The sequence below is a fragment of the Pygocentrus nattereri genome, chromosome 13 (genome assembly GCF_015220715.1).
Source record: "Pygocentrus nattereri isolate fPygNat1 chromosome 13, fPygNat1.pri, whole genome shotgun sequence".
NCBI lineage: Eukaryota > Metazoa > Chordata > Actinopteri > Characiformes > Serrasalmidae > Pygocentrus > Pygocentrus nattereri.
In genome coordinates this window covers 39,710,116-39,734,947 of record NC_051223.1, presented here as the reverse complement: position 1 = coordinate 39,734,947, position 24,832 = coordinate 39,710,116, and the positions used below count along the sequence as shown (strand labels likewise).

The window sequence follows — 24,832 nt, the reverse complement described above, 5'->3', positions numbered from 1 at the left end:
TGGAATACTTTGAAAGGCAATACTGCAACATTTTATTCCTTTTTAAATATTTTAATTCACTTCAGGTTATGCCAGCTGCCCGAGGAGATTAATTAATTAATTAATTAATTCATTCATTCATTTATTTATTTATTTCCGGAACAGCTGGAGGAGGTGGCGGGGGAGAGGGAGGCCTGGGCCTCTTTGCTTAGGCTGCTGTCCCCGCGACCCGGACCCGGATAAGCGGTTGAGGGTGGATGGATGGATGGATTCATTTATTTATTTATTTATTTATATATATTTCTTTTAAATCTAATTGCAATATATATTTTTGTCATCATGATTCTGCAGTTTCTAGTTATAATTTGTCTGTTTTCTCTCTTTGAATGTGTGGACCTACTGGACTTGTCTGTCGTTTTGCATTTATTCCTCAATAAAAAGAAGAAAAAAAAAAAAGTGGCCCAAATCCAGTCTATTTCTTCAAATGTGACACAGATACGTGTCCGAGTGTCAGTGTGAACAGATAAACGCACAGAATTTGACATTTTCAGATCTGCGGCGATGCGACTCAAAAACAGCCAGATCAGAATTCACGAAACTTTTACGTCAGTCCAACTCCACATTCATCATAATTTCATGCTGCTGTGACTCATAAACATTTAGGCTGATGTTTCTATACAAAAATGATTAGAGACTCACCCTAAACCCTCCACGTCTGAAGAGATTTCTAAAGAAAACGCTGAAGGCAGCCGCAGGAGAACGAGGCTGCAGTATCAAAGAACAGTTAAAAGTCTGAAGGCAAAGTTTGAAATAATCTGAGGGTGCAAACCGAAGAAGTGACCGCGGCCTTTTTACGGCTCGGGCACATTCTGGGTGATGAGCCCAGCTGTACAGCGCCTGCAGTTTAGGATCTGTCCTGATTAAAGTCGCATACAGATCACATTTGAAGACAGTGTGAACAGCCAAACATAAAACATCGGATTTGGTGAGAAAATCAGATTTGGGTCACTTTTACGTGATGTGTGAACATAAATCATGTGACCAGTGCTGAACTGACAGAAGGACAGACGGTCAGGGCGGGCGGACCGATACTCCAACATCAATACTTCTGATCGTGGAGATTCTTTTTGGGAATTGATCCTCACATGTTGGTATTGATACTAGCCGTTTTCTTTAATAACACACATACAGCTTAAAAGTTAAATCTCTATATACCCTATGTCTGCTGCTGTGAGACTGTTCAACCAGCACTGCTCCCACACACACACACACACACACACACACAATATATACACACAATATACACACATTCAGAATGCAAACATGTTTCACTGTGCAATATGTTCATAAGTGCAATACAGACAACTCTTATTTTATTATTCTTATTTTCCTGTAAATAGTCTAGAGATTTAACTTTAATTTTTATTATTTATAATGTTGATAAGGTTTACACTGTTTCCCGTTTCTGTTACTGAGTGCCTCACTCCTGTTACTCTGCTGCTGCTGTAATACTGTGAATTTCCCCGCTGTGGGACTAATAAAGGATTATCTCATCTCATCTCATCTCATCTCATCTCATCTCATGTCATCTCATCTCATCTCATCTCATCTCATCTCATCTCATCTCATCTCATCTCATCTCATCTCATCTTAAAGGCAATCTGAATCCAGCAGCTCTTAAAACTCGTTACCTTGGCTGTGGAACTCGTGGACGTTGCTGCTCTGCTGAGAGTTGATGCTATGGTTTGGGTTGGGGTATGAGTTTGGCCCGGGCCCGAGCTGTGCGATCATGTCCGTCACGTTGGGCAGAACCATCTGACTTGGACTCATGGTCTTGAACCGCTTAACCAGCGGCCCATCTGGATCCTCCTTTATCTGACCCTCTGGTTTGACCGGCACCGGCCGCCAGCTACAGGAAGGGTCGATCGTCACCTCCTCGAACTCCAAACTAGGAGCACAAAGCCATATTTACAGTCAGATCCGGTCAGTTTCATGTTGTGTACGGCTCTAAATGTGAAAATTAGTTATGTTGAGATGAAGAACGCACTTCTGGACAGCGTTCAAGATGCCCCACATGTACTGGTCGACCTCCAGCCCCTCTAACAGGGCAGGTTTACTGCAGGAAGAGAGAAAGCAGATCAGAAAACACCTCCAAATCCTCTTACTGTGAGAGACCAAAGAACCACTGCATTTTAAATAATGCCCCCAAATGGTTTGTTGCTTGTATGTATGGCTCTAGGAAACACCTTTAAATGGTGTAGAACCTTCAATCAGTGGTCACCAAATCTGGTCCTGGAGATCCAACTTCCTCCAGACTCTGGTTCCAACCACAATCTTGCACACTTGCTTCAGCTAATTAATTTCTTCCTGATTGGCTGAATGAGTTGCAGTAGTGTTACTTATAGAAGACGCAGCATTTTAGGTGCAGGTTGTAACTAAACTGGGACAGCAGGTGTCCAGGAGGGGGACTGGTGACCACTGCTCTACATTGGGTGGAGGTTCTTTCAACTTAAACAGGAATACAGTGTCACTGAGATGAAGCACGACTCTTGTAAAGCAACAAAAGCAACCAAGTGCTAAAGTGAGTAACAGTGCCCTCTGGTGGAGAATCTATGCCTGCTAAATATGAGTGAGCGAGTGATTTACAAAGTACATGAGGTGCTTAGCATCTAAAAAGGTTCTTCACATTCTCACATCCCATCTACAAAATGTACTTTAAAGAACTATTGAGTGAAATGTCAACATTTACAGTCCTAATCGTTAACTTACTGTAACTAAACTGAGACGTGAGATATGAGGTACAGGCTGAAGCCCAGCTGCAGCGCTGTATGTCGCTCTGATAGAACCCGTGACTGTAACATTCATTAAAATACAGCTTTTAAACAGCTTTCCAAGCAAAACCTTCAGCACCTTCAGCGGACTATGCTGGATAGATGCTCACAGGAGAATTATGGAGAAATCAACAAGCAGAAAACTAACAAAAGCAGCAGCTGTATGAACGAGAACGAGAGGCGACAATCATGAGGAGCTGAACCACTGACTGTTTATATGATACATATGATATATACTCATTGCATGTATATATGATTTATATGATACACTTATTGACTGTATATATGATATATATGAAATACATGCTTATTGACTATATATATATATATATATATATATATATATACACACTAATTGACTGTATATACTGTTTATGACAAATGACATATCCAGTCATTGACTGTAAATATGATATATACATTTATTGATGGTAAATACAATATATATAATATATACACTCATTGGTTGGGACATGCAGACACTGTTGCTCTCACTGGACGTCAATGATGAAGATGGGAAACTGTGGAAATCGTGTAATTTTCATATTCAGGTTCCGCATTAAATATAATTTCACTGAATAATTACATTTTGACTCATATGGCTACAACAAAATGAACCGCTTTATTTGGAAAAAAATGTTTTTTTTACAGTCAAATTTGAGCAAATATGACAAATGAGTTTAATATTTGTGTTTTTCTTGTGTCTTGTTGACTCACTTGCACACAGGACATCTCCACGTTCCTCTCTCACAGTTCAGCTGTAAATATGATCCCAAATCGAAACACTGAAAAGACAGCAGGGAAGCCAGATTAGCCGTGGTTACGTAAAGGTTATGAGTTCTACGTACACGTATACCCATAATTTGACGTAATAAAGAGTGTTCCATTTCTAGAGGAGTGCGACTGAAATCACTTTTTGCCCTTTTTGAATCCGCATCACCCTCATTAGACTCTTTACCTCCATTTAGTAGCACTTTCCCCCCGTTTTCTCAGCATTATGAGCTCTGCTGAGGATGTGAGGTCGTGTCCTGTGCTTTCCTGACCTGTACGTGTTTGCAGTCGTGTCCCCGCGCAGGAAGCTGAATCCTCCGGAACGTGATCGGACATTTCAGAGAAACCCTGATGGCCGTCTGCTCCACACCGTCTTCCCCATTGATCCCGGCGTTCCGGGAACAGATGGCTACGCTGCTGAAACTCCTCTTCACTGCAGAACAGAGGATGAGGGGGATGAAAGAAGGAGGAATGAGTGAAATAGAGGCAGGAGCAGCGTTTCACCTTCAGCGAAGATTAGTAAAGGTTCTACCTTTAGTGATGCAGTGCTCAGCGGGCAGCAGGCGTTTCTTCAGCAAGCCCTGCAGAACCGAGCGCACAGACGGCCTGTGCACCAGCTGCAGCACAAACAGGTGAGACTGCAAATAACAAAACAAACACCTTCATAAACACAAACATGGTGAGCGTCATAATAACGGTGGGAATTAATGAGCATCGATATATATCGAAAATACGGTTCTTTAAGTGTTCTTTAATAAATACGATGGTTCTATAAACCATTGATGCTCAAAGAACCATTTGCATGCTTAAATGGTTCTTTGCAGGGTGAAATGGTTCTCCAGATTGATGGAGAATGTGTCATGTATGGTTCTTTACTTAACCGTTTTGAAAAGGGTTCTCTGTAGCACCCAAAAATGTTCTTCTTGTTGGTGCTTTAGAGAACCAATTTCAAAAAGGTTTTATATAAGACCATATATAACCCGTTTACTGTCAATCTGAAGAACCGTTTCACACTGTGAAGAACCAAGTGTGCATGACTATTCATCACTATTCAGTCACTATATCTGTAGAACTCACGCAGCAGCAGGCAGTGACGGTGATCTGGATGGTGTTTCTTCCAGGCTGGCACACGTGTTTGAGGAGCAGGGGTTTATGGGATGTCTTGTTGTCTCCTCTCTCGATGGTCAGGGGGGTGGCGTTAACACTCACCTGCACCGAGGCAGGCCAGTTAGTGTTCATCTGACGGTCTTCGTGATGGTAACACTTAAACTGCAGCTCCAGATCAGACCTGACACACAACCACAGATAATATGTGTTTTATTACGTGTGTGAGATCTTGTCTTATACTGAATCTGATAATAAGCCTGACTGTAAACCTAAACCCTAACCTTGGCTTAACCTCTCACAGGAGGAAAGATGTTTCTCCTCTTTTGTTTTTTTTTTTAAAGGTCAGAGTCAGCAGGAAGGCGGGGTCTGAGCGCTGAGCGGGGACAAAGAGTCGCAATCCCCTCCCCGCTGGCAGCTCGTCCACCCGGATTGAACGTGAGGCTAATTAAGTTGGCCTCACTGTGGGACTGGAGGCGACACCCAGGAGGCGTGGCCTGGAACCCTCCTCTCACTCGCAGTGTTCCTCTTCCCGCCGTCCTCGGTGGGCTTCGTCCCCGCTCTGAGCTCAGGCCCCGCCTTCCTGCCGGCTCTGGGGCCTGGTGGATTTCATTGCCACGGTTGCAAAAACAAAACAAAACAAAACAAAATCGACTTCTGTAACGTGGCCCCAGTTTCCGTCACCTGCGCTACTCAACGGTAAAGCAACTGAATTTCCTGACAGTGATAAAGACCTGAGGACAGTAATTGATGTGAACACTGATTTTGTAAAACAGGTCAGCAGAGGTTGCACTTCTTAGGAAAGCTAGACATGCTCAGCGTGGAGAAGAAGATCATGAGCCTTTTTTTTATCAGTCTTAGAATCAGTTTTTTCAACTTTTTCTAAGATTGCTTGGGAAAAAATCACCTCAATAGCACTAATAAGGTGGCAAACTAAATAACTGGCACTGTCCAAACTCACAAAGACATCTGTGGCTTTACTCAGAGAGCGAGGTGGACACTTTCCCAGACCAGCCACCGGGCAGTCGTGGGCTGGAGGTTAGGGAACCAGCCTTGTGACCAGAAGGTCACCAGTTCGATCACCAGAGTTGATAGTAGGTGAATGAAGTGCCCTTGAGCTAGACACCTAACCTCCAACTGCTCCACGGGCGCCGTGGATAGGGCTGCCCACCACTCTGGGCAAGTGAGCTGACTGCCCCCGTTCTGGGTCTAATAAGGGTCACTTAATCTTAATTTTGGGTTTCATTTTGATCCTTATAGATGCAGATTTAGGCTCCTAAAGCTAAAAAGTAACAGATGGAGGAACTCATAGGCAAAGCTATAGGGCTAATAAATTTGGGATATGTATCTTTTATAATATTGGATTTAATATATGAGTCATAATGCGTGTTTTTGTTGACGTTGCTGATGTTAAGGGGATGCATATTCAAGCCCTGAGTGCTCAGATTCATCCCATCCCAGTCTCAGCTGACTGCTCTTCTCTGGCTAAACGGTAAAATACCCCTGAAGCCTGGTGCTGTTTCTGTGCTTGTGCATATGTCTGACCTCCACATGAGCGTCTGGTGGACGGACGGCCGCAGGTGGAAGACGTGGTTACTGACGGCGAGGTTGTGCTCCAGCCTGAACGGCTCCAGCACCACACCGTCCCGCACGGTGAAGTTCAGCCTCAGCTCCTCTCCACAGCTACCTGCACACACAGCGCCCCCTAGCTTCAGCACAACACAGCAGCAGCTGGCGTCGGGGTTTAGTGTGAAACACTCTGTTCTAGATAAACTGACCGAGTCAGAACTGCTCACAGTGGTGGTGATAGGAACCAGACGTCCACCTCTCAAAGCTCCCCCACATAAAGTTCCCACATGAAATGACTGAATACACCACTTTTAAAAATGATGGTTCTTCAAGGGTTCTTTAGTCATGAAAATGGTTCTATTTAGAGCCATGAACACTCAAAGAACCCTTTGCATGATTAGTGAAAGGGTTCTTTAGAATGTGCTATAAACGTTTTGAAAAGGGTTCTATATAGCACCAAAAAGGGTTTGTCTTTTGCTACAATGTCAAGCTTGTAACAGTAGAAGAGCGCTTTTTTAGTGCTATATAGAACCCATCTCAAAAAGGTTCTATTTAGAACCATCTACAGCGCTGAAGAGCCCTTTCATGATGCAATGAACCCTTCAATCATGCAAATAGATTATTCTATAAAGAACCATTTTCTTTACTAAAGAACCCCTGAAGAACCATCTTTTTTAAGTGTGCACCTGATGTGTGAGACGTTTTTTTAGGATACTTCTAAGAACATGTTGGCTTATTTTTAAGTCCACTGTTTTCCATCATCAACATTCCATATAAGCTCAGAAGACTCGTGTAGGTTCTCTGGTGGTTCTGGATGGTAAATAAAGTGTCTATATCTGTGTTGTAGTCATGGTGACGCCTGGTTCCCATCACCACCACTGTGAAGACGTCTGAACCGTTTCACACCAAACCCACTCGGAATCTCTCTGTTTACACCTCACACACTGAGTTATGGAGAATTTTAGAAAAATCAGTGGAATTCCTCTTTAATGTATGAAGGCAGATCTTTGATATCTGTGGTGTGAACAGATGGCAGTGATACTCACCAGGGGGCGGCAGAGAGCTCATGCTGGGTTTGATGTCTGCAGGAAAAGGTGGTTTAACGTCCTGACTGGGCGACAGATACAGAGGAATATTATTTCCTGGGGTCATTGGAGGGGTGGGGTTCCCCGGCACGGGAGAGTGGGGGTAGTTACCCATAGGCCTCGGAGGCTGGTAACACAAACACACAAACACAAATAAAACTGTATTAAACACCTCATACAACGCATAACCACCCACCTCCAACCCGCCCACCCACACTGGATTACAGATATTTTACCATATTCAGAAAAAATAAACTACACTATTTATGTGTTTCTATACTTTTGGTTTGTTGTACAGGTGTGTGTGTGTGTGGGTGTGGGTGTGTGTGAGTGTGTGTGAGTGAGTGAGTGTGTGTGTGTGTGTGTGAATGAGTGAGTGAGTGTGTGTGTGAGTGTGTGTGTGTGTGTGAGTGAGTGTGTGTTTGTGTGAGTGTGTGTGAGTGTGTGTGTGTGTGAGTGTGTGTGTGAATGAGTGAGTGTGTGTGTGTGTGAGAATGAGTGAGTGTGTGTGTGTGTGTGAATGAGTGAGTGTGTGTGTGAGTGTGTGTGAGTGTGTGTGTGTGTGAATGAGTGAGTGAGTGAGTGTGTGTGTATGTGTGAATGAGTGAGTGTGTGTGTGTGTGTGTGTGTGTGTGTGATTGAGTGAGTGTGTGTGTGTGTGAATGAGTGAGCGAGTGTGTGTGTGTGAACGAGTGAGTGTGTGTGTGTGAATGAGTGAGTGTGTGTGTGTGAATGAGTGAGTGTGAGTGTGTGTGTGAGTGTGTGTGTGTGTGTGTGTGTGAGTGTGTGTGTGTGAATGAGTGTGTGTGTGTGTGTGTGGGTGAATGAGTGTGTGTGTGTGTGTGTGTGTGTGTGAATGAGTGAGTGAGTGTGTGTGTGTGTGTGTGTGTGTGTGTGTGTGTGTGTGTGTGTGTGTGTGTGTGAATGAGTGAGTGAGTGTGTGTGTGTGTGTGTGTGTGTGTGTGTGTGTGTGTGCACCTCATTCGTGGTGCCTTGGCTGTACTGGAAGCTGCTGCTGAAGTTATTAGCGTTACTCTGAGAGTTGAAAGGTTCCTGCTGGAGACACAAAGCCACATCAGAATGGTGGTAAATATAAGAGCTGGAGTGTTTCCTCAGAGAAACTCTGGGTTTTATACTTTCCTCTCCTGTTCTGCTCTTTTTCACTCAGTTCTGTTGGGAATGTACTGCTTTGCCCTGGAAGGTGCTGTTGGACAGTAAACTGACCTTGAAGAAGTGCCCCATGCCCGGCCCGCTGGGAGGGTACTGTCCAGGGTTCTGACCCTGAGGAAGCCTCTGGCTGGGGTACGTAGGGGATGGGAGGGGTCTGGAGGACGTTGGTGCAGGATACTGCCCCTGCTGTAGGGGGAACTGCCCATTTGGTCCACACTGCTGCCCTGTGTAGTTAACCTGCAACACAGGAATAGAGAACACACTACATTTCAAACGTTTATCACTTATCATATTCATAGCTTTACTGTAATTACACAATAACTACTCATATAAAACGTATTATAAACGTTTGATTTTGAGTTATTATATACTCTGAAGTTTTTTGGTCTTTTTTTTTTCTTCAATTTTCTAAAGCTCTGTTCATCATTCTGGACACAACTAATTAGTAATTCTTCAACTGCACATTTATTCTGCACACTAATTGTGTGAAACCCATAAAGCTGCACAGGACTAACTTTGTATTGAAATCATTTTATTTATTTATTCTGTTACACATTTTTGAAAACACGGCCATCCAAAGCTGACAGAGAAAGAGATCTTAACTTTCCAGTCTATACCTGTTCACAGGTGTAGACTCACCTCTCCTGGGTAGGGTCTCTTCATGCCATGCATGGGTAGACTCTGTGGGCGGTTGCCATGGTAACCCATCCTCTGCCCAGGTCCTCCATAATGTCCCATTTGCCCCATCGGCATCCGAGGCTGCCCCATGCCCATAGGAGGCACCCCCAAACCCTCCTGCAGGGCTGGGGGCCCCCGGGGACCGGGGCCCATGAACTGCCCCCCATATGGCTGGGTCCCCATCTGAAATGAAGAGCACACCTGGGGGGAAAAAGACACAAAGATTCTGTTATAGAGGACTTACTTATAGGACATTTAGATCACTGGAGACAACTTGGAGGTCTGGGCAGCTTATATATGTATGTGTGTGTGAGGAGGGATGTCCACATACTTTTGACCACACATGTATGCATATAAGTGGCCAAAAGTATGTGGGCATCCCTCCTAATGATTGAGTTCAGTTGTTTCAGCTACACCCATTACTAACAGGTGTATAAAATCAAGCTTAACATATCCTCTACAGAGAACACACTTCTTCTTAACCAATTCGACAAATTGTGAAAAAACAAAACACAAAACCTGCAAAAAAACAGATTTTGTTGGTTGTTGCCAAACTGCCTTCATTACATAATTAAAAGTGTGATGACTATTGTTGGCCTGAGATGCACATTATATTTCCAGAAGTATTCAGTCCCCCATCCAAATCACTGAGTTCAGGTGTTCCAGTCTCTTCCATGGCCACAGGTGTATAAAGCTGAGCCCCTAGGCCTGCAGACTGCTTCTACAGACATTAGTGAAAGAATGGGTCGCTCTCAGGAGCTCAGTGAATTCCAGCGTGGTGCCGTGATCGGACGCCACCTGTGCAGCAAGTCCAGTCGTGAAATTTCCTCACTACTAAATATTCCACAGTCCACTGTCAGTGGGATTATAACAAAGTGGAAGCGATTGGGAACGACAGCAACTCAGCCACGAAGTGGTCGGCCACGTAAAATGACAGAGCGGTCAGCGGATGCTGAGGGGCATAGAGCGCAGAGGTCACTGACTTTCTGCAGAGTCGATCACTACAGACCTCCAAACTTCATGTGGCCTTCAGATCAGCTCAAGAACAGCGTAGAGAGCTTCATGGAATGGGTTTCCATGGCCGAGCAGCTGCATCCAACCCTTACATCACCAAGCGCAATGCAAAGCGTGGAAGGCAGTGATGTAAAGCGCCGCCACTGGACTCTAGAGCAGTGGAGACGTGTTCTCTGGAGTGACCAATCACGCTTCTCCGTCTGGAAATCTGATGGACGAGTCTGGGTTTGCCGGTTGCCAGTTTTGACTGTACTTGTCTGACTGCATTGTGCCGAGTGTAAAGTTTGGTGGAGGGGGGATCATGGTGTGGGGCTGTTTTGGGAGTTGGGCTCGGCCCCTTAGTTCCAGTGAAAGGAACTCTTAAAGCTTCAGCACCAAGAGATTTTGGACAATTTCACGCTCCCAACTTTGTGGGAACAGTTTGGGGACGGCCCCTTCCTGTTCCAACATGACTGCGCACCAGTGCACAAAGCAGGTCCATAAAGACACGGATGAGCCAGTTTGGTGTGGAAGAACTTGACTGGCCTGCACAGAGTCCTGACCTCAACCCCATAGAACACCTTTGGGATGAATTAGAGCGGAGACTGTGAGCCAGGCCTTCTCGTCCAACATCGGTCAAAAATTCTCATAAACACTCCTAACCCTTGTGGAAAGCCTTCCCAGAAGAGCTGAGGTTGTTATAGCTGCAAAGGCTGGGCCGACATCATATTAAACCCTATGGATCAAGACTGGGATGTCACTCAAGTTCAGATGCGTGTGAAGCCAGACGACCAAATACTTTTGTATAGTGTATACAGACGAAATGAGATGCTAAAATGTATCTCCAGCTTTCTCTCCCGAATGTTCGTATTTTGGTGGCTAATTTTAAAAACAAATAATGCAGATCAAGGTGGTCTATTTATTCCATTTCTGTCTGAACAAATCATTTCGTGTGTGTGTGGAGCTCTCTCACCGGTCCATACTGACTCATATCCTTATTCTGGGTCTCCTGCAGGGCGGCGACTGTTGCCGTGGCAGTGGCTGTTGCTGTGGCAGCTGCAGCAGCAACAGCAGCAGCAGCGGCGGCAGCAGCTGGTTGGCTGAAATCAGAAGGAGGGCGGGAGTTTGGATTTATACCATTATTACCTCCCCCGTAACTACAGAGAGAGAGAGAGTCCGTTTACTCACCCCATTTACAGAAGGGCTTTAACATATACATACATACACTTATATTTTACACACACACACACACACACACACACACACATATATAAAACATAGGGGACATTTAATTTTATCCAAGTATAACGAGCCCATTCCCAGCCACTGACCTGCCCCCGTACCCTCCTGCCCCGGGGTAAGTGGATCTGCCGTAAATTCCCTGCTGTACATATCCTTCACTGCCCCCAGCCTTGGAGAACTGCTGCTGTTGCCCAGGAAACTGCGCTGGGTTCATAGGGCCCGTCATGCCGCCTGCCATTGGGTTACCTCCAGGGTTCATATGGGGGCTGGGATTCCCCATGGGGTTCCCCAACACCTAAACACCCACACACAGCCAGTACAGTTACTATACACTCTCCATCCACTTTAATAGAAACACCTTGTGATTCCACTCACTGGCCACTTTATTGGAAACACCTATCCTTTACATCTACGCATTTTATTAGAAATACCAATGTATATAAAGTCATCGGCAGCCACCGGAAGCACTTACCTGAGGTTATTGCTACCAAAAGAGGTTCAACCAGTAGTTAAATCCAAGGGCTCACTTACTTTTTCCACCAGGACTGCGAATGTTTAATTGGTGTGCACAATAAAGACACGAGATTGTTTGTTGTGAGCTTTAGCACATTGTGTCTGTACTTGATAGATGAACAACAGATCATGTTTTATGACCAATTAAAGCAGAAAACTACGTAATGCTAAAGGGTTCACATACTTTTTCTTGACGCGGTACACCGATCAGATATAACATTATCACCACCTCCGCTGCAGTAACACTGAACATGGTGGTGGTGTGTTAGTGTGTGCTGCGCTGGTACGAGTGGATCAGACTCAGCAGTGCTGCTGGAGTTTTTAAACACCTCAGTGTCGCTGCTGGACTGAGAATAGTCCACCAACCAAAAATATCCAGCTAACGGCGTCCTGTGGGCAGCATCCTGTGACCACTGATGAAGGACTAGAGGATGACCAACACAAACTGTGCAGCAGCAGATGAGCTGTCGTCTCTGACTTTACATCTACAAGGTGGACCGACAAGGTAGGAGTGTCTAATAGAGTGGACAGTGAGTGGACACAGGGTTTAAATACTCCAGGAGCACTGCTGTGCCTGATCCACTCAGACCAGGGCAACACACACTAACACACCACCACCACGTCAGTGTCACTGCAGTGCTGAGAATGACCCACCACCCAAATAGTACCTGCTCTTTGAGGGTCCATGGGGGTCCTGACCACTGAAGATGAAGATACTGACATCTGAGTATGATTAGCTGGCGCATATTTATAATATGGCCATTTTTCCTTAGGACTTCACCACTGTGCGTACTTAAAACAACATCTGACCATCTATAAAAATGGACACAAGTGTTTTGCACAGCTTTAGTCCATGTTTGATCAAGGCTGTCAGAGTTACTGAACACCTCCACACAGTTTGAAGCTGTGGCGATTCAGGCATGCAGTTAGCACCACCTAAATGGTAGTGTATACGGTTCCATTACGTGTGAGCTACATAAGCCTTGTAGCTCCAATGCTAAAACTGAAATAGCAATCTTCAGAAACCAAGCATATCTTGGCTAGTCGACCCAATTTTTGGTAAGGGGGTACTGCGGAAGTTTGATTTTTTTGCTGAAGAACCTCTTTAAGTGATGGACTCACCTGACTCTGGGATGTGTTGTTCACTCCCCACACTGTGGTGACCACAGAGACCGAGCCAGGTGCCTGATTGGTGCTCGGCTGCCAGGGAACAGAGTCGTATGGATAAGGGCCATCGCTGCAGAGACAGACAGAAACAGAATGAGAGACAGAAAAGTCGTATGTAGAACTGAAGACATATGTATTCTAGCTTCCATATAAAAAGTGATAAACTGATACTGGGGTTTATTTGTTGTAGTATGTCTGTGAGTACTTGGTACTCCATCAGGTATTCGTTCTCAGTACTCTGTCAGGGTACTGGGTCTTGGTTCTGTGTCGGGGTATTGGGTCTTGGTTCTGTGTCGGGGTATTGGGTCTCAGTACTCTATCGAGGGAATTCAGTCTGGGTACTCTTGGTGTACTGGGTCTTGGTACGCTGTTGGAGTACTGAGTCTTGATACTCTGTGAGGATATTGAGTATTGGTACTTTGTTGTGAAATTGGGTCTTGCCGATCTGTTGGGTATCGGGCCTTAGTATACTTTTGGAGTACTGGGTCTCGGTACTCTGTTGGAGTACTGAGTCTTGATACTCTGTGAGGATATTGAGTATTGGTACTTTGTTGTGAAATTGGGTCTTGGCGATCTGTTGGGTATCGGGCCTTAGTATACTTTTGGAGTACTGGGTCTCGGTACTCTGTTGGAATACTGGATCTTGGTACTCTGTTGGAATACTGGGTCTTGGTACTCTGTTGGAATACTGGGTCTTGGTACTCTGTTGGAATACTTGGTCTTGGTACTCTGTTGGGGTACTGGGTCTGGGTACTCTGTTGGAATACTGGGTCTAGGTACTCTGTTGGAATACTGGGTCTAGGTACTCTGTTGGAATACTGGGTCTTGGTACTCTGTTGGAATACTGGATCTTGGTACTCTGTTGGAGTACTGGGTCTTGGTACTCTGTTGGAATACTGGGTCTTGGTACTCTGTTGGGGTACTGGGTCTGGGTACTCTGTTGGAATACTGGGTCTTGGTACTCTGTTGGGGTACTGGGTCTTGGTACTCTGTTGGAATACTGGATCTTGGTACTCTTTTGGAGTACTGGGTCTTGGTATTCTGTTGGAATACTGGGTCTTGGTACTCTGTTGGAATACTGGGTCTTGGTACTCTGTTGGGGTACTGGGTCTGGGTACTCTGTTGGAATACTGGGTCTTGGTACTCTGTTGGGGTACTGGGTCTTGGTACTCTGTTGGAATACTGGATCTTGGTACTCTGTTGGAGTACTGGGTCTTGGTACTCTGTTGGAATACTGGGTCTTGGTACTCTGTTGGGGTACTGGGTCTGGGTACTCTGTTGGAATACTGGGTCTTGGTACTGTGTTGGGGTACTGGGTCTTGGTACTCTGTTGGGGTACTGGGTCTTGGTACTCTGTTGGAATACTGGGTCTTGGTACTCTGTTGGGGTACTGGGTCTGGGTACTCTGTTGGAATACTGGGTCTTGGTACTCTGTTGGAATACTGGGTCTTGGTACTGTGTTGGGGTACTGGGTCTTGGTACTCTGTTGGGGTACTGGGTCTTGGTACTCTGTTGGGGTACTGGGTCTTGGTACTGTGTTGGGGTACTGGGTCTTGGTACTCTGTTGGGGTACTGGGTCTTGGTACTGTGTTGGGGTACTGGGTTACTACAAAATGATTTAAAAAACACAGAAAACCCATGGGTTTGTATGTGACTGTGAACATGTGTGAGACTGACCCATGGCTGAGTGCTGGTTTCAGGCTGTTCATGCTGGGCTGTACGGTGTTTTTTCCTGCTGTAGGGTCACTCTGTCTGTTCCTCTGGTGCCTCAACAGGAGAAGCCGACCCAGCTCTTCACTCCAGGAAGACAGGAGAGCTGAAAAAAATAAAAATGTCCAGACGCGCAGTTAGAGAGTTAAACCTCCCCATGGCAATGGAGACTATAGAGTATTGTTTTTTGCCTTAAGATTTTTGCTTTAAAAAATAAGTTAATCTTCATGTTTGTCGTAAACACTTTTCACAATAATTAATCACAGCCTGAGTATCTAATGAGCGAAGCTGAAGCTTGGGAACCCTGTCGAAGATGAACACACTTTGTGAGACAGAACCCAGAACGAGAAGGATAGGAGAACAGAAATAAACTCTTAGTCAAAGTGTTCTTGAGATAAAGCTACTCTCAGTTCTAATGACTCTCTACATTACAGTTTATTGCTTTCCTGCTTGTTAGTCAGCTTCTGGGTTGAATCAGGTGTATTGGAGCAGGAAAAACACTAAAATGTGCAGAGCAGTGGCTCCAGAACCAACTGTAGTGTAGATACTCATCTTCACCAGCAGGTGTCATTAACGATTGCAAGACATGAAGCGAGACACTGGGAGGATAACACCCAGTGACTTGGCTCGTCTGCAGAGCTCAGAGCCAAAAGACCCACTGCATCTGCTACTACACCCAGACGACTGAACAGGAACATCTCCCTCACAGACACTCAGTCAAAACGTCACTCGGTGGTTACCAAATAAGCAGCGTTCATGTGGCACGGTGAGCTGTAACACTTCATTTTTGCCAGTCTACTGTTTCTTATGTGAACATACCCACAAACATGCCTGCCCTGGTGAGGAGGGGATTTCTGCAGCCTGCATGAGGCCTTTAGCCTAGTCCCACGGTGAATAACGGAACAGGTGGCAGGTGAGTAACAATGATGTTGAACCATTGTTACCATAATGGTACCTTTAGCCACTTATTAATGATTTGAGAACAGCTACTATATACTAAATATATATATATATATATATATATATATATATATATATATATATATATATATATGTCCCTTTTTCCCGACAGCAGCTAAATGGTAACTTTACAGGAGAAGGAGAAAACTTACTTTACTTTCAATGTAAGTCAATGGAACCAGAATTTTTCCCATGTCATTTTGGGTCATTTCTTTTAGGCCATTCATCATAAAATTTACAAACAATGTACAGAGTAACAGATACTTTCAAATTATGTCAAAAATTGAAAAATGCCAAAAATGTTACAAGATACAAGGTTTTCTTCCGACAGCAACGATATATGTATATATATATATATATATACTTACACACACACACACACACACACACACTACTCACATAAAGTTTGGGATATTTGGCTTTCGGGTGAAATTGAGGGTGAACCTAAAATGCACTCTAACCTTTACAGGTGAACTTAATGTGACCGTCTCTAAACTTTTGAATTCACATGTCCAGCTGTTCAATGTTTCAGTACTTTCTGCACAACTTGCTGTTCTCTAAAAAGGAGCTTGACGGTGAGGTGGTGGTGGTGTTACAGTGTGGGCAGATGTGTCCAGTCAATACAGAACTGCCCTACACTGTGAATGGTGCAGTGACCCAGTGGCTCAAACTACTGAATAACATCATTAATCCAGTCACTGTGCCTCTGCATGAACAACACAGGCCTCGTTTCATCTTCATGGATGACGATGCTCCAGCTCATCGAGGTGGCATCATTAGTGAACGGCTGCTGGAGACCGGGGCACCTCTCCAGACCTCAATCCCATAGAAAACCTATGGGATCAGCTGAGTCACCGTGTAGAGGCTCGTAACTCTGTACCCCAGAACTTCAATGACCTGAGGGCCGCCCTTCAAGAAGAGAGGGACGCCGTGCCTCAGCAGGCAATGAGTCGACTTGTGAACAGCAGGAGACGTCGTTGTGAAGCTGTAATTGATGCTCAAGGGCGCATGACGAGTTATTGAGAAATTGAGATATTTTATTGGGGTTTACCCACCACTGCTGTTGGGTTTTGTTTCAGTAAATTGTTGGAGATGAGGAAATCACCACCGCATGCTTCTACTGAAACGCGACAAGATTAGAAGTGAGCAGATCAGAGGGACAGTGAAGGTGGAGCAGTTTGGAGATAAAGCCAGAGAGGCCAGGTTGAGATGGTTTGGACATGTGTTGAGGAGGAATAGTGGATATATTGGGCAAAGAATGTTGGAGATGGAGCTGCCGGGTAGAAGGAGAAGAGGTAGACCTCAGAGAAGGTTTATGGATGTAGTGAAGGTGGACATGGAGATGGTTGGTGTGAAAGTAGAGGAGGCAGTGGATAGGGCAGGATGGAGACAGATGATCCGCTGTGGCGACCCCTAAAGGGAGCAACCGAAAGAAGAAGAAGAAGATGCTTCTACTGAAACGCCGTACTTTCATGATATAACATCCCTGTAGCGTGAAGTTTTGACATTTTCCATAAATTTAACCCGAAAGCCAAATATCCCAAACTTTTTGTGAGTAGTGTGTATATATATATATATATATATATATGAGGTAGGTGCTTCTGATAAAGTGGCCAGTTAGTGGAAGGTGGTAAGTGATTCTAATAATGTGGCCAATGAGTAGAAGCACAAGGCAAGTGTTTCTAATAAAGTGGCCAGTGAGTGGAAGCACAAAGCAATTGTTTCCAATAAATTGGCCAGTATTTCTATATCATTCACTGCCTATCTGTGAAGTGCTTCTTTAATACATATTAACACAAACATCGTCTATGTAAACATAATAAGCCAAGCAAGAGGAGCCAACCGCTTACAAATCGCGCTTTTGGATGCTTGTTACAAAACACATTTATTGATACTTGAATAACAAAGTTAGTTAGAAGGCACATGCCTACTGCACACCAGAAACCAATGTTAAAAAGGTGCATATTTAAATAGTAAAATGTTTAAAATGTTTCCTAAGAAACACACTCAACCACATAGCCACTCTAGGCTGCGTGTACTATAGCAGCGCTTCCTCTGGAGCAGATAGGGTGAGATCTTCTCACCACACAAACACCTGCTGAGAATCAAACGCCACTGCTGTACACACTACGCTGAAATCCTCACGGTGTGTGTGTGTAGTCATTAGATTATCAGGGATTAGGGAGATCAGACTGATAAGAATGCAGCGGTAGACGAGCACAGATCTTAAAGCTGCTGTAATGACCTTAATCCACATACTAACAAACTGTACCGCAACAGATGGACTACAGTTTGTAACTGTACACCTACAGAGTGGAGCTGGTACAGAGGGAGGTGTTTCTAATAAAATGGCCAGTGAGTGGAAGCACAAGGTAGGTGTTTCTAATAAAGTGGCCAATGAGTGAAAGTAGAAGGTGGGTGTTTCTAATAAAGTGGCCAGTGAGTAGAAGCACAAGGTAGGTGTTTCTAATAAAGTGGCCAGTGAGTGGAAGCACAAGGTAGGTGTTTCTAATAAAGTGGCCAATGAGCGGAAGCACAAGGTAGGTGTTTCTAATAAAGTGGCCAATGAGCGGAAGCACAAGGTAGGTGTTTCTAATAAAGTGGCCAATGAGTGGAAGCACAAGGTAGGTGTTTCTAATAAAGTGGCCAATGAGTGAAAGTAGAAGGTAGGTGTTTCTAATAAAGTGGCCAATGAGTAGAAGCACAAGGTAGGTGTTTCTAATAAAGTGGCCAATGAGTGAAAGTAGAAGGTAGGTGTTTCCAGGCCTTTAGAAAAAGCCTAATGATTGATGGGAATGACGAATTTAATTTGTCATTTTTGGTTCATTTTTTAAAATATAATGTTCAGTCTACTTGCACTGTAGTGATAAAATGTTGACAAATTAATATCTTAAAATGCCCAATGGAAAACTGTCCAATCAGGATAGTTTTCTCTGTGGTATCTAGGTAAACACAGCCAAACGAGCTCTCTCATTGGGTAGGACTTCAGGAGCCGGACCAGAGGTCTTACACGTTAAGCCAGGGTTACACTATACAACTTTTACCCTGATTTTAGCCCCGATTTTTGGTCTGGCTGCGTCTGAGCTGGTCGGCTCTGGTCTGCAGATTTTGGGTCAGTCTGAGTCGACAGTTGTAGAGAGAGTCGAGTCGTGTCTGAGCGGCGCAGACTCAGATTTTCCGGACGCTCCTGATCGTTTCAGGCCAGCCGGAGTTTTCCAGACACGTCTGAGCGAAATCTGGTGTAAACCGATCAACTCAGCGTGAACGGATTCCTGCAGCAACCAATGAAAACCGAGAGAGCGAAAGAAGAAAATACAGCAGTTAATCAAAGACGAATGGAGAAAAGCCTCTCGCGTGTGGAGCGAAGCTTCCTAATGAGCCCAGTTTAAGGCATGAGCACAATCGAGTTCACGTGCGCTTAAAACTAAAAGATACAAACTCATCACATCACCATGAGTCTCACCATAACACGTCTACCTGCTGCTCCTTTACTGTTTCAGCGCAAACGGCAGAGAAAACAGCAGCAGCAGCTCCACGTTTGCTCATTAGCGCCTCCTAGTAACGGGAGAACGCCAGAGTTTGGGTCATTCTACTGAAACGTCCTTTTTTGTGTCCCTAGCGTTTACAGATATATTACACTTAAAACATGTTAGGGTTACAGTTGATTTATATTTTAAAATAAAACAGTGTTATTTTAACAATGACACCTTCTTCAGCCTCAGTTGATCAATATTGGTTAAATCAGTAAATAAATATATAATGAAATCCCCAGGAGTCGTGTCTCTGGTGTTACTGCGTAACAAAACTTATTCTGAAATAAAAGTCACACTGATGACGTCACTCGACCTCCTTTGACCTGTTGTCTGAGGATTTATGAAGAAAAGCTCATGGTGAGTCCACTGTGTCTCTCAGTTCTCAGAGATCTTCTCATTCTGCTCATGATCTCATATGAAGCTTCTAGCTGACGTTACAGGTGTGACTGACTTTATTCTGAGGTCATTGTGGAAAAATAGAAACACAAATGGATTAAACTCCATATTTTAGTGGACGTTCCCTGATGGACAGCGTGTGGTTTGATGTTCTGTAAAATGCTTTGATCATTAAAAACGTCTCTGGTGTTTCCTTTATTATGAGGAACACCGATGGTTCCGAAAGGAAAGTGGACGTTTATATAGAACGACCCGATTTGTGTGAGTTCAGTGAGTTCACTGAGCTCCGTTCAGTTCAGCAGTAGCTACAGAAGTCGAGTAGTGTGTGATTCCATGATCGTTTAGTGTGGATCCCCAATATTCCAGTTGCCCAAAAACTCTACAAACACCAGTCTGACAGTGTGAGACACCCAGTCCTTCATAACCTGTTAAGAGTCGGGCAGTGAAGTCAAGGCTTTAGCAGATGGGAATGGAAAACTACGGTCGTCACTGTAAAACCGCAAAATATGTTACTTTCTGTTACAGTGTTCAAATAAAACACACGAAATGTCTTTCAACGTTTTAAACATCTGTCTAATCTAGAAATATGTTAGCAGAAATTAGCATCATCTAAGAAGGGTTTTTTGTATCTCCGCCCCAACATGAAGGCCGAGCTCTAACAGTTACGGTTCACTATGGATGACCTTGCACTGTAAACACTGGTTCATTAGTTCAACCTAAAACTTCCTTCATATGGTAACAATTAAATTAACTAAATAAATCATTTGAATATACGATTCTTTAAGTTAAAGTGTTTTTTTAGTTGAATATGTCACGATTGGCCCCTCCCGGCTATCCATGTGCTTGTGTTTTGGTCTTCCATGTGCTTTTGTTTACGTGTCAATGTGCTTTAGTTTATCTTCCCAGTCCGGCCCCCTTGTTTTCAGTCTCCGCCCCTGATTGTTGCCTCCTGTTTTCCACCTGTGCCCGGGTATGCCTTGTTATCCCTGTTGTATTTAAGCCCTGTGTTTTTCCTAGTGGTTGGCCGGTCTTTGTATGTATTGTTTGGTAGTGTTTGATATTGTTGGCTGTTTGTTTACCCTGAGTGCTGTTTCGTCATGTCTTTTCCCAGTTCCATCCGTGTTGGCCCTACGACCTTGGACTGTTCTGACCCCGATTTTGGATTTGCCCATAATAAATCCCGCTTGTCTTCACACGTGTCCGCCTCCTTATCGCTCCACAACATTACAGAATAAAACCAGTTCAACTGCTTGTTACTACATGAAGTATTTTTTGTTGAACTGACGACCCATTTTTACAGAGTACTGTTCACTATAAAAATGACAAAAATACCTCTCAGCTAAAAACAGAAGCAGCAGCTTGAATCTTCTCTGTACAGGGAAATTTCTCATGCTTTATGTTCACATGAAATGCTGATGGTGTGTAGTTTTCTTCTCCTTGATGATGTTGTTAGGCTTGGAATCACATTCTGCATTACATCCAGCGATCCTGGCAGACAGGCTAAACGTATTAACTCCCAGATCACGTTATCTGAAGGAACACTGTATTCAATTAGAGTCCAGAACACAGCTCAGCCGCCATTTCCTCCACCAGGGCCAGAACAAACCTACTGATTTGTTCACCCAGAGAAACCGAACCACAGCGAATCACTAAGTCTCAATAGGAACAGATTCATAACAAATCTGTGAATCTTCAGAGACACATTCACAACGAATCACTGAGTCTTAAGTAAGATGCAGTGTGGGTGAGACTGGGTGCTTTCAAGGATATTTAGAAAACTACATCATGACATGATATTTGTGTTTTATATAAGAGACAAAATCATGAACCTGCATACTGTATTCTCAATGAACTCTCTGGGTATTTTCTCAATCTGCCCATCTCTTCTTAAATCCTCCTTTAAAGGTTCTTCATAGAACAGGATCCTCATCTGTTTCATATCTAAACGCTCCGTTATCTTCATCACTACTTTCCAAACCCGCTGCAGCAGCTTCAGCAGCTGGAAACTCTCTGACGCCGTTTCACACGAGTCTCCGATGTGGACTGAATGAAGAATGAAGGGGTTCCGGGATGACGGTCAGTCCTTAGTGAGCTCCTGAGTGTCCATCGGTCAGTTTCACACAGAATGTAGACGGACACACGAATCCACCAGCTCCACGCCGTGAGAGGCAGATGAAGTGTATCGCAGCCCCTCTTCACAGGCTCATAACTCCAGATGTGAGTCTCGTATGATCTCAAGATAAGATGGAATGGAAAGGGCGGCTCTACGGATTCAGGAAGAGGTCGAACTGGATTTCTGAGCTGGATGATCAAAAAGATAAACAACCAAATATAGAGACATTGAATTTGATGCACAGGCGAGTCTGTGGACCATGGAGGGTTAAGACACTCATAGGAATATCTGAGGACATTTTCAAGAATTGCATTTATGAATATTCCCAAAAGATTCAAGCTGTTTCTTTGGAAAGCTTATACAAATCTGGCCCTGAACCCACTTTAGATAGCATGTAATTGTAGTCTGTCATTTCCTGAAGCAGAAATATGTCTAAACGGGTACAAAGGAACTGTAAACTACAGAATTTCTCTGTATGAGACGCTGCAGAGGCTCTAATCAGGAAACGACCACACTGCACCACAGTACTGTGTCTTTTTGCTGCTCCAAGTTCAAACACAGACATATTCCACAGCAAAACAACAACACAAACATTCTGGTGGTGATTTAGAAGCTCAGTGTTGTGGTCAAAAACATTCTCAGACGATAAGGCAGACACCTCCATCACCACAGTAAACACGGCAATTACAGCCAATTATCCTCCGCTGGATTACATCGGAAAAAAGACAAAATCTCTTCGACACCGATGACCTCTAAATCAAAACAACCCATCACTACAACATGCAGCTCAAGCTTCCGAGTCACAGGCTCCACTGAGGGTTTCCATGTTTATGACCACATGCATTTTGCTTATGTTTATATCAGGGGTCGGCAATATGCAGCTCTGGAGCCGCATACTGTCCTGTTGTGGCTCCACAGCAGAATCAGACTTGAAGGTAAAAATAAAGTAATCCTCCTTCACAGTAAAATAAAGGCAGTCGTGGGCTGGAGGTTAGGGAACTGGCCCTGTGACCGGAAGGTCACCAGTTCGACCTCCAGAGGACATGACTGAGGTGCCCTTGAGCAAGACACCTAACCCCCAACGGCTGTGCTGTGGATAGGGCTGCTCACCGCTCCGGGCAAGTGTGCTCACTGCCGCCTAGTGTGTGTGTGTTCACTAGTGTGTATGTGGTGTTTCACTGCATGGAAGGGTTAAATGAAGAGGTGAAATTTCCCCGTTGTGGGATTAATAAGGGTCACTTGATCTTAAACGCTGGAGTTAATGTAGAACTGCTAATTCACCCTTTAACTCTGAAGATCAGCGCAGACTGCTGGTCACCATAGCAACACAGACAACAGTGTCGCCCAGCTAGTAGCTACGAAACGGCAAAGAGAGAGATTTAAGACGAACATCGATAATTTGGAGACAAATAGACTAATTAGTGTTTATAGTCACTGCAGCTGGTTTCCTGAAACGTTTAATCTGCAATGAGAAACTGGAACACTAAAAAGCCGAAGCTGAAGTCGCTTCTCATTCACCAGCTTCTCGTCCTAATTCTCCCTTTCCACCTTAAAAGGTGCAGCAGGTACATTCTGGCGCCTCATGCCCCATTTAAGGTGGAACGGGAAAATTTGAACAAGAAGCTGGAGAATGAGAAGCGACTTCAGTCTCGTAAAAAGTCGAACATTGAGAGACGTTTTACAAGAAACTGATCTACTTTTGCGGAACAGTTTCCTGCTGGAGATGCGAGAGAAGCGGCTATAGCTGAGCTGAAGCTTAAAGCAGAGCAAAGTAAGTCTGTGTTTTTGTTTATATTATATATTTTATCCTATACTAGGACATCAGCACATACTGAGACATATTTACAGACAAGATAGTAAAAGGGGCATAAAATGTTGTGGTGATTTTTGTTGAAAGGACAAAATGGTTCTTAATATCTGGGTTGCGACCCCTGATCTGTATTGATGTATGTAATGATTTCTAAATAGTGTATGTAGTGTATGCGTGAGCAAACAATTGCCTTAACTCATCACAGTTGCATCTTTAATGACATTTGAACTGATCTGCATCTGCATCATGAAACTTTCATAACACGTGGAAAAGCGGAGATTCGAGTGAAATCAGCGTCAGCGCGTGAAATCAAGCGCCAGCCGATCAGCACCTCATTTACTTATCATTTGATGAAGCTCACCATAAATCATGCAGCTGTTTGGGTTCAGCAGCTCATGAGCCAATGGCTGAGCTTGTAGACAGAGTTTGAGGTCAGTGAGTGCACTGCTCCCCCTGCTGACCAAATGTTATAGCGTTAAAATTATGATAACTGGGAAAAATAAAATATGAAATAAACCAAATGTCTTAGTTTAGTTCAAGACAGTAGAACGATGTGAGTGTGTAGACACATTATTCTCCAAAATAACATGAAACTTATTGTGTATGAGATGCTACTGCACTAGCTTTTTTTTTTGTTTTGCATTGTTTATTATTATATATATTATATAATATTGTAATAAATTTTATCTAAGTGGAGACTTAAATTCAGTGCATTGTTTATTTTGTGGGTGGAGTAATATGTCTTTATATAGAACATGAAACTTGCAGCAAAGGTTTATATGTGCATGTAAAATAAGTACATCCACTTCACATCCACTCAAGCTGAAAGTGAGACAGCATCAGGACAGTGAGGTCCTGGACAGTGAGGTCAGAGCAGTGGAGACCAGGCCGAGTCCTACCTGCTGATTTGGGGGTGAATTTGTCCCTGTTTGCAGCACAAACAGCCAACAGCCTGTAACCCAGATCCATATCAAACCCCTGCTGAGTAGATACACGGCTCACCACCTGAGAGAGAGAGAGAGAGAGAGAGAGAGAGAGACAGACAGAGAGAGAGAGAGACAGAGAGAGAGAGAGAGAGAGAGAGAGACAGAGAGAGAGAGAGAGAGAGAGAGAGACAGAGAGAGAGAGAGAGAGAGAGAGAGAGAGAGAGAGAGACAGAGAGAGAGAGAGAGAGAGAGAGAGAGAGAGAGAGAGACAGAGAGAGAGAG

General features: G+C 44.1%; 1 protein-coding gene across 3 annotated transcripts in view; it reads right to left on the bottom strand.

Annotated features, from left to right (window-relative positions):
• Positions 1 to 24,832, bottom strand: part of LOC108413183 (zinc finger MIZ domain-containing protein 1-like) — a 101,922-nt gene that overhangs the window by 10,759 nt on the left and 66,331 nt on the right. The window contains exons 5-20 of one of the 3 annotated variants that reach the window (XM_037544348.1): positions 24,524 to 24,629; positions 14,780 to 14,918; positions 13,058 to 13,172; positions 11,512 to 11,717; positions 11,154 to 11,337; positions 9,149 to 9,388; positions 8,564 to 8,746; positions 8,318 to 8,395; positions 7,301 to 7,466; positions 6,231 to 6,372; positions 4,659 to 4,869; positions 4,114 to 4,219; positions 3,854 to 4,014; positions 3,528 to 3,595; positions 2,027 to 2,095; positions 1,671 to 1,927 (exon numbers count right to left, since the gene is read on the bottom strand). In XM_037544348.1, the coding sequence (XP_037400245.1) occupies positions 1,671 to 1,927; positions 2,027 to 2,095; positions 3,528 to 3,595; positions 3,854 to 4,014; positions 4,114 to 4,219; positions 4,659 to 4,869; positions 6,231 to 6,372; positions 7,301 to 7,466; positions 8,318 to 8,395; positions 8,564 to 8,746; positions 9,149 to 9,388; positions 11,154 to 11,337; positions 11,512 to 11,717; positions 13,058 to 13,172; positions 14,780 to 14,918; positions 24,524 to 24,629 (2,431 nt within the window). The remainder of the gene's footprint in view (positions 1 to 1,670; positions 1,928 to 2,026; positions 2,096 to 3,527; positions 3,596 to 3,853; positions 4,015 to 4,113; positions 4,220 to 4,658; positions 4,870 to 6,230; positions 6,373 to 7,300; positions 7,467 to 8,317; positions 8,396 to 8,563; positions 8,747 to 9,148; positions 9,389 to 11,153; positions 11,338 to 11,511; positions 11,718 to 13,057; positions 13,173 to 14,779; positions 14,919 to 24,523; positions 24,630 to 24,832) is intronic. The other 2 variants (XM_037544349.1, XM_037544350.1) reach the window with 2 other exon arrangements.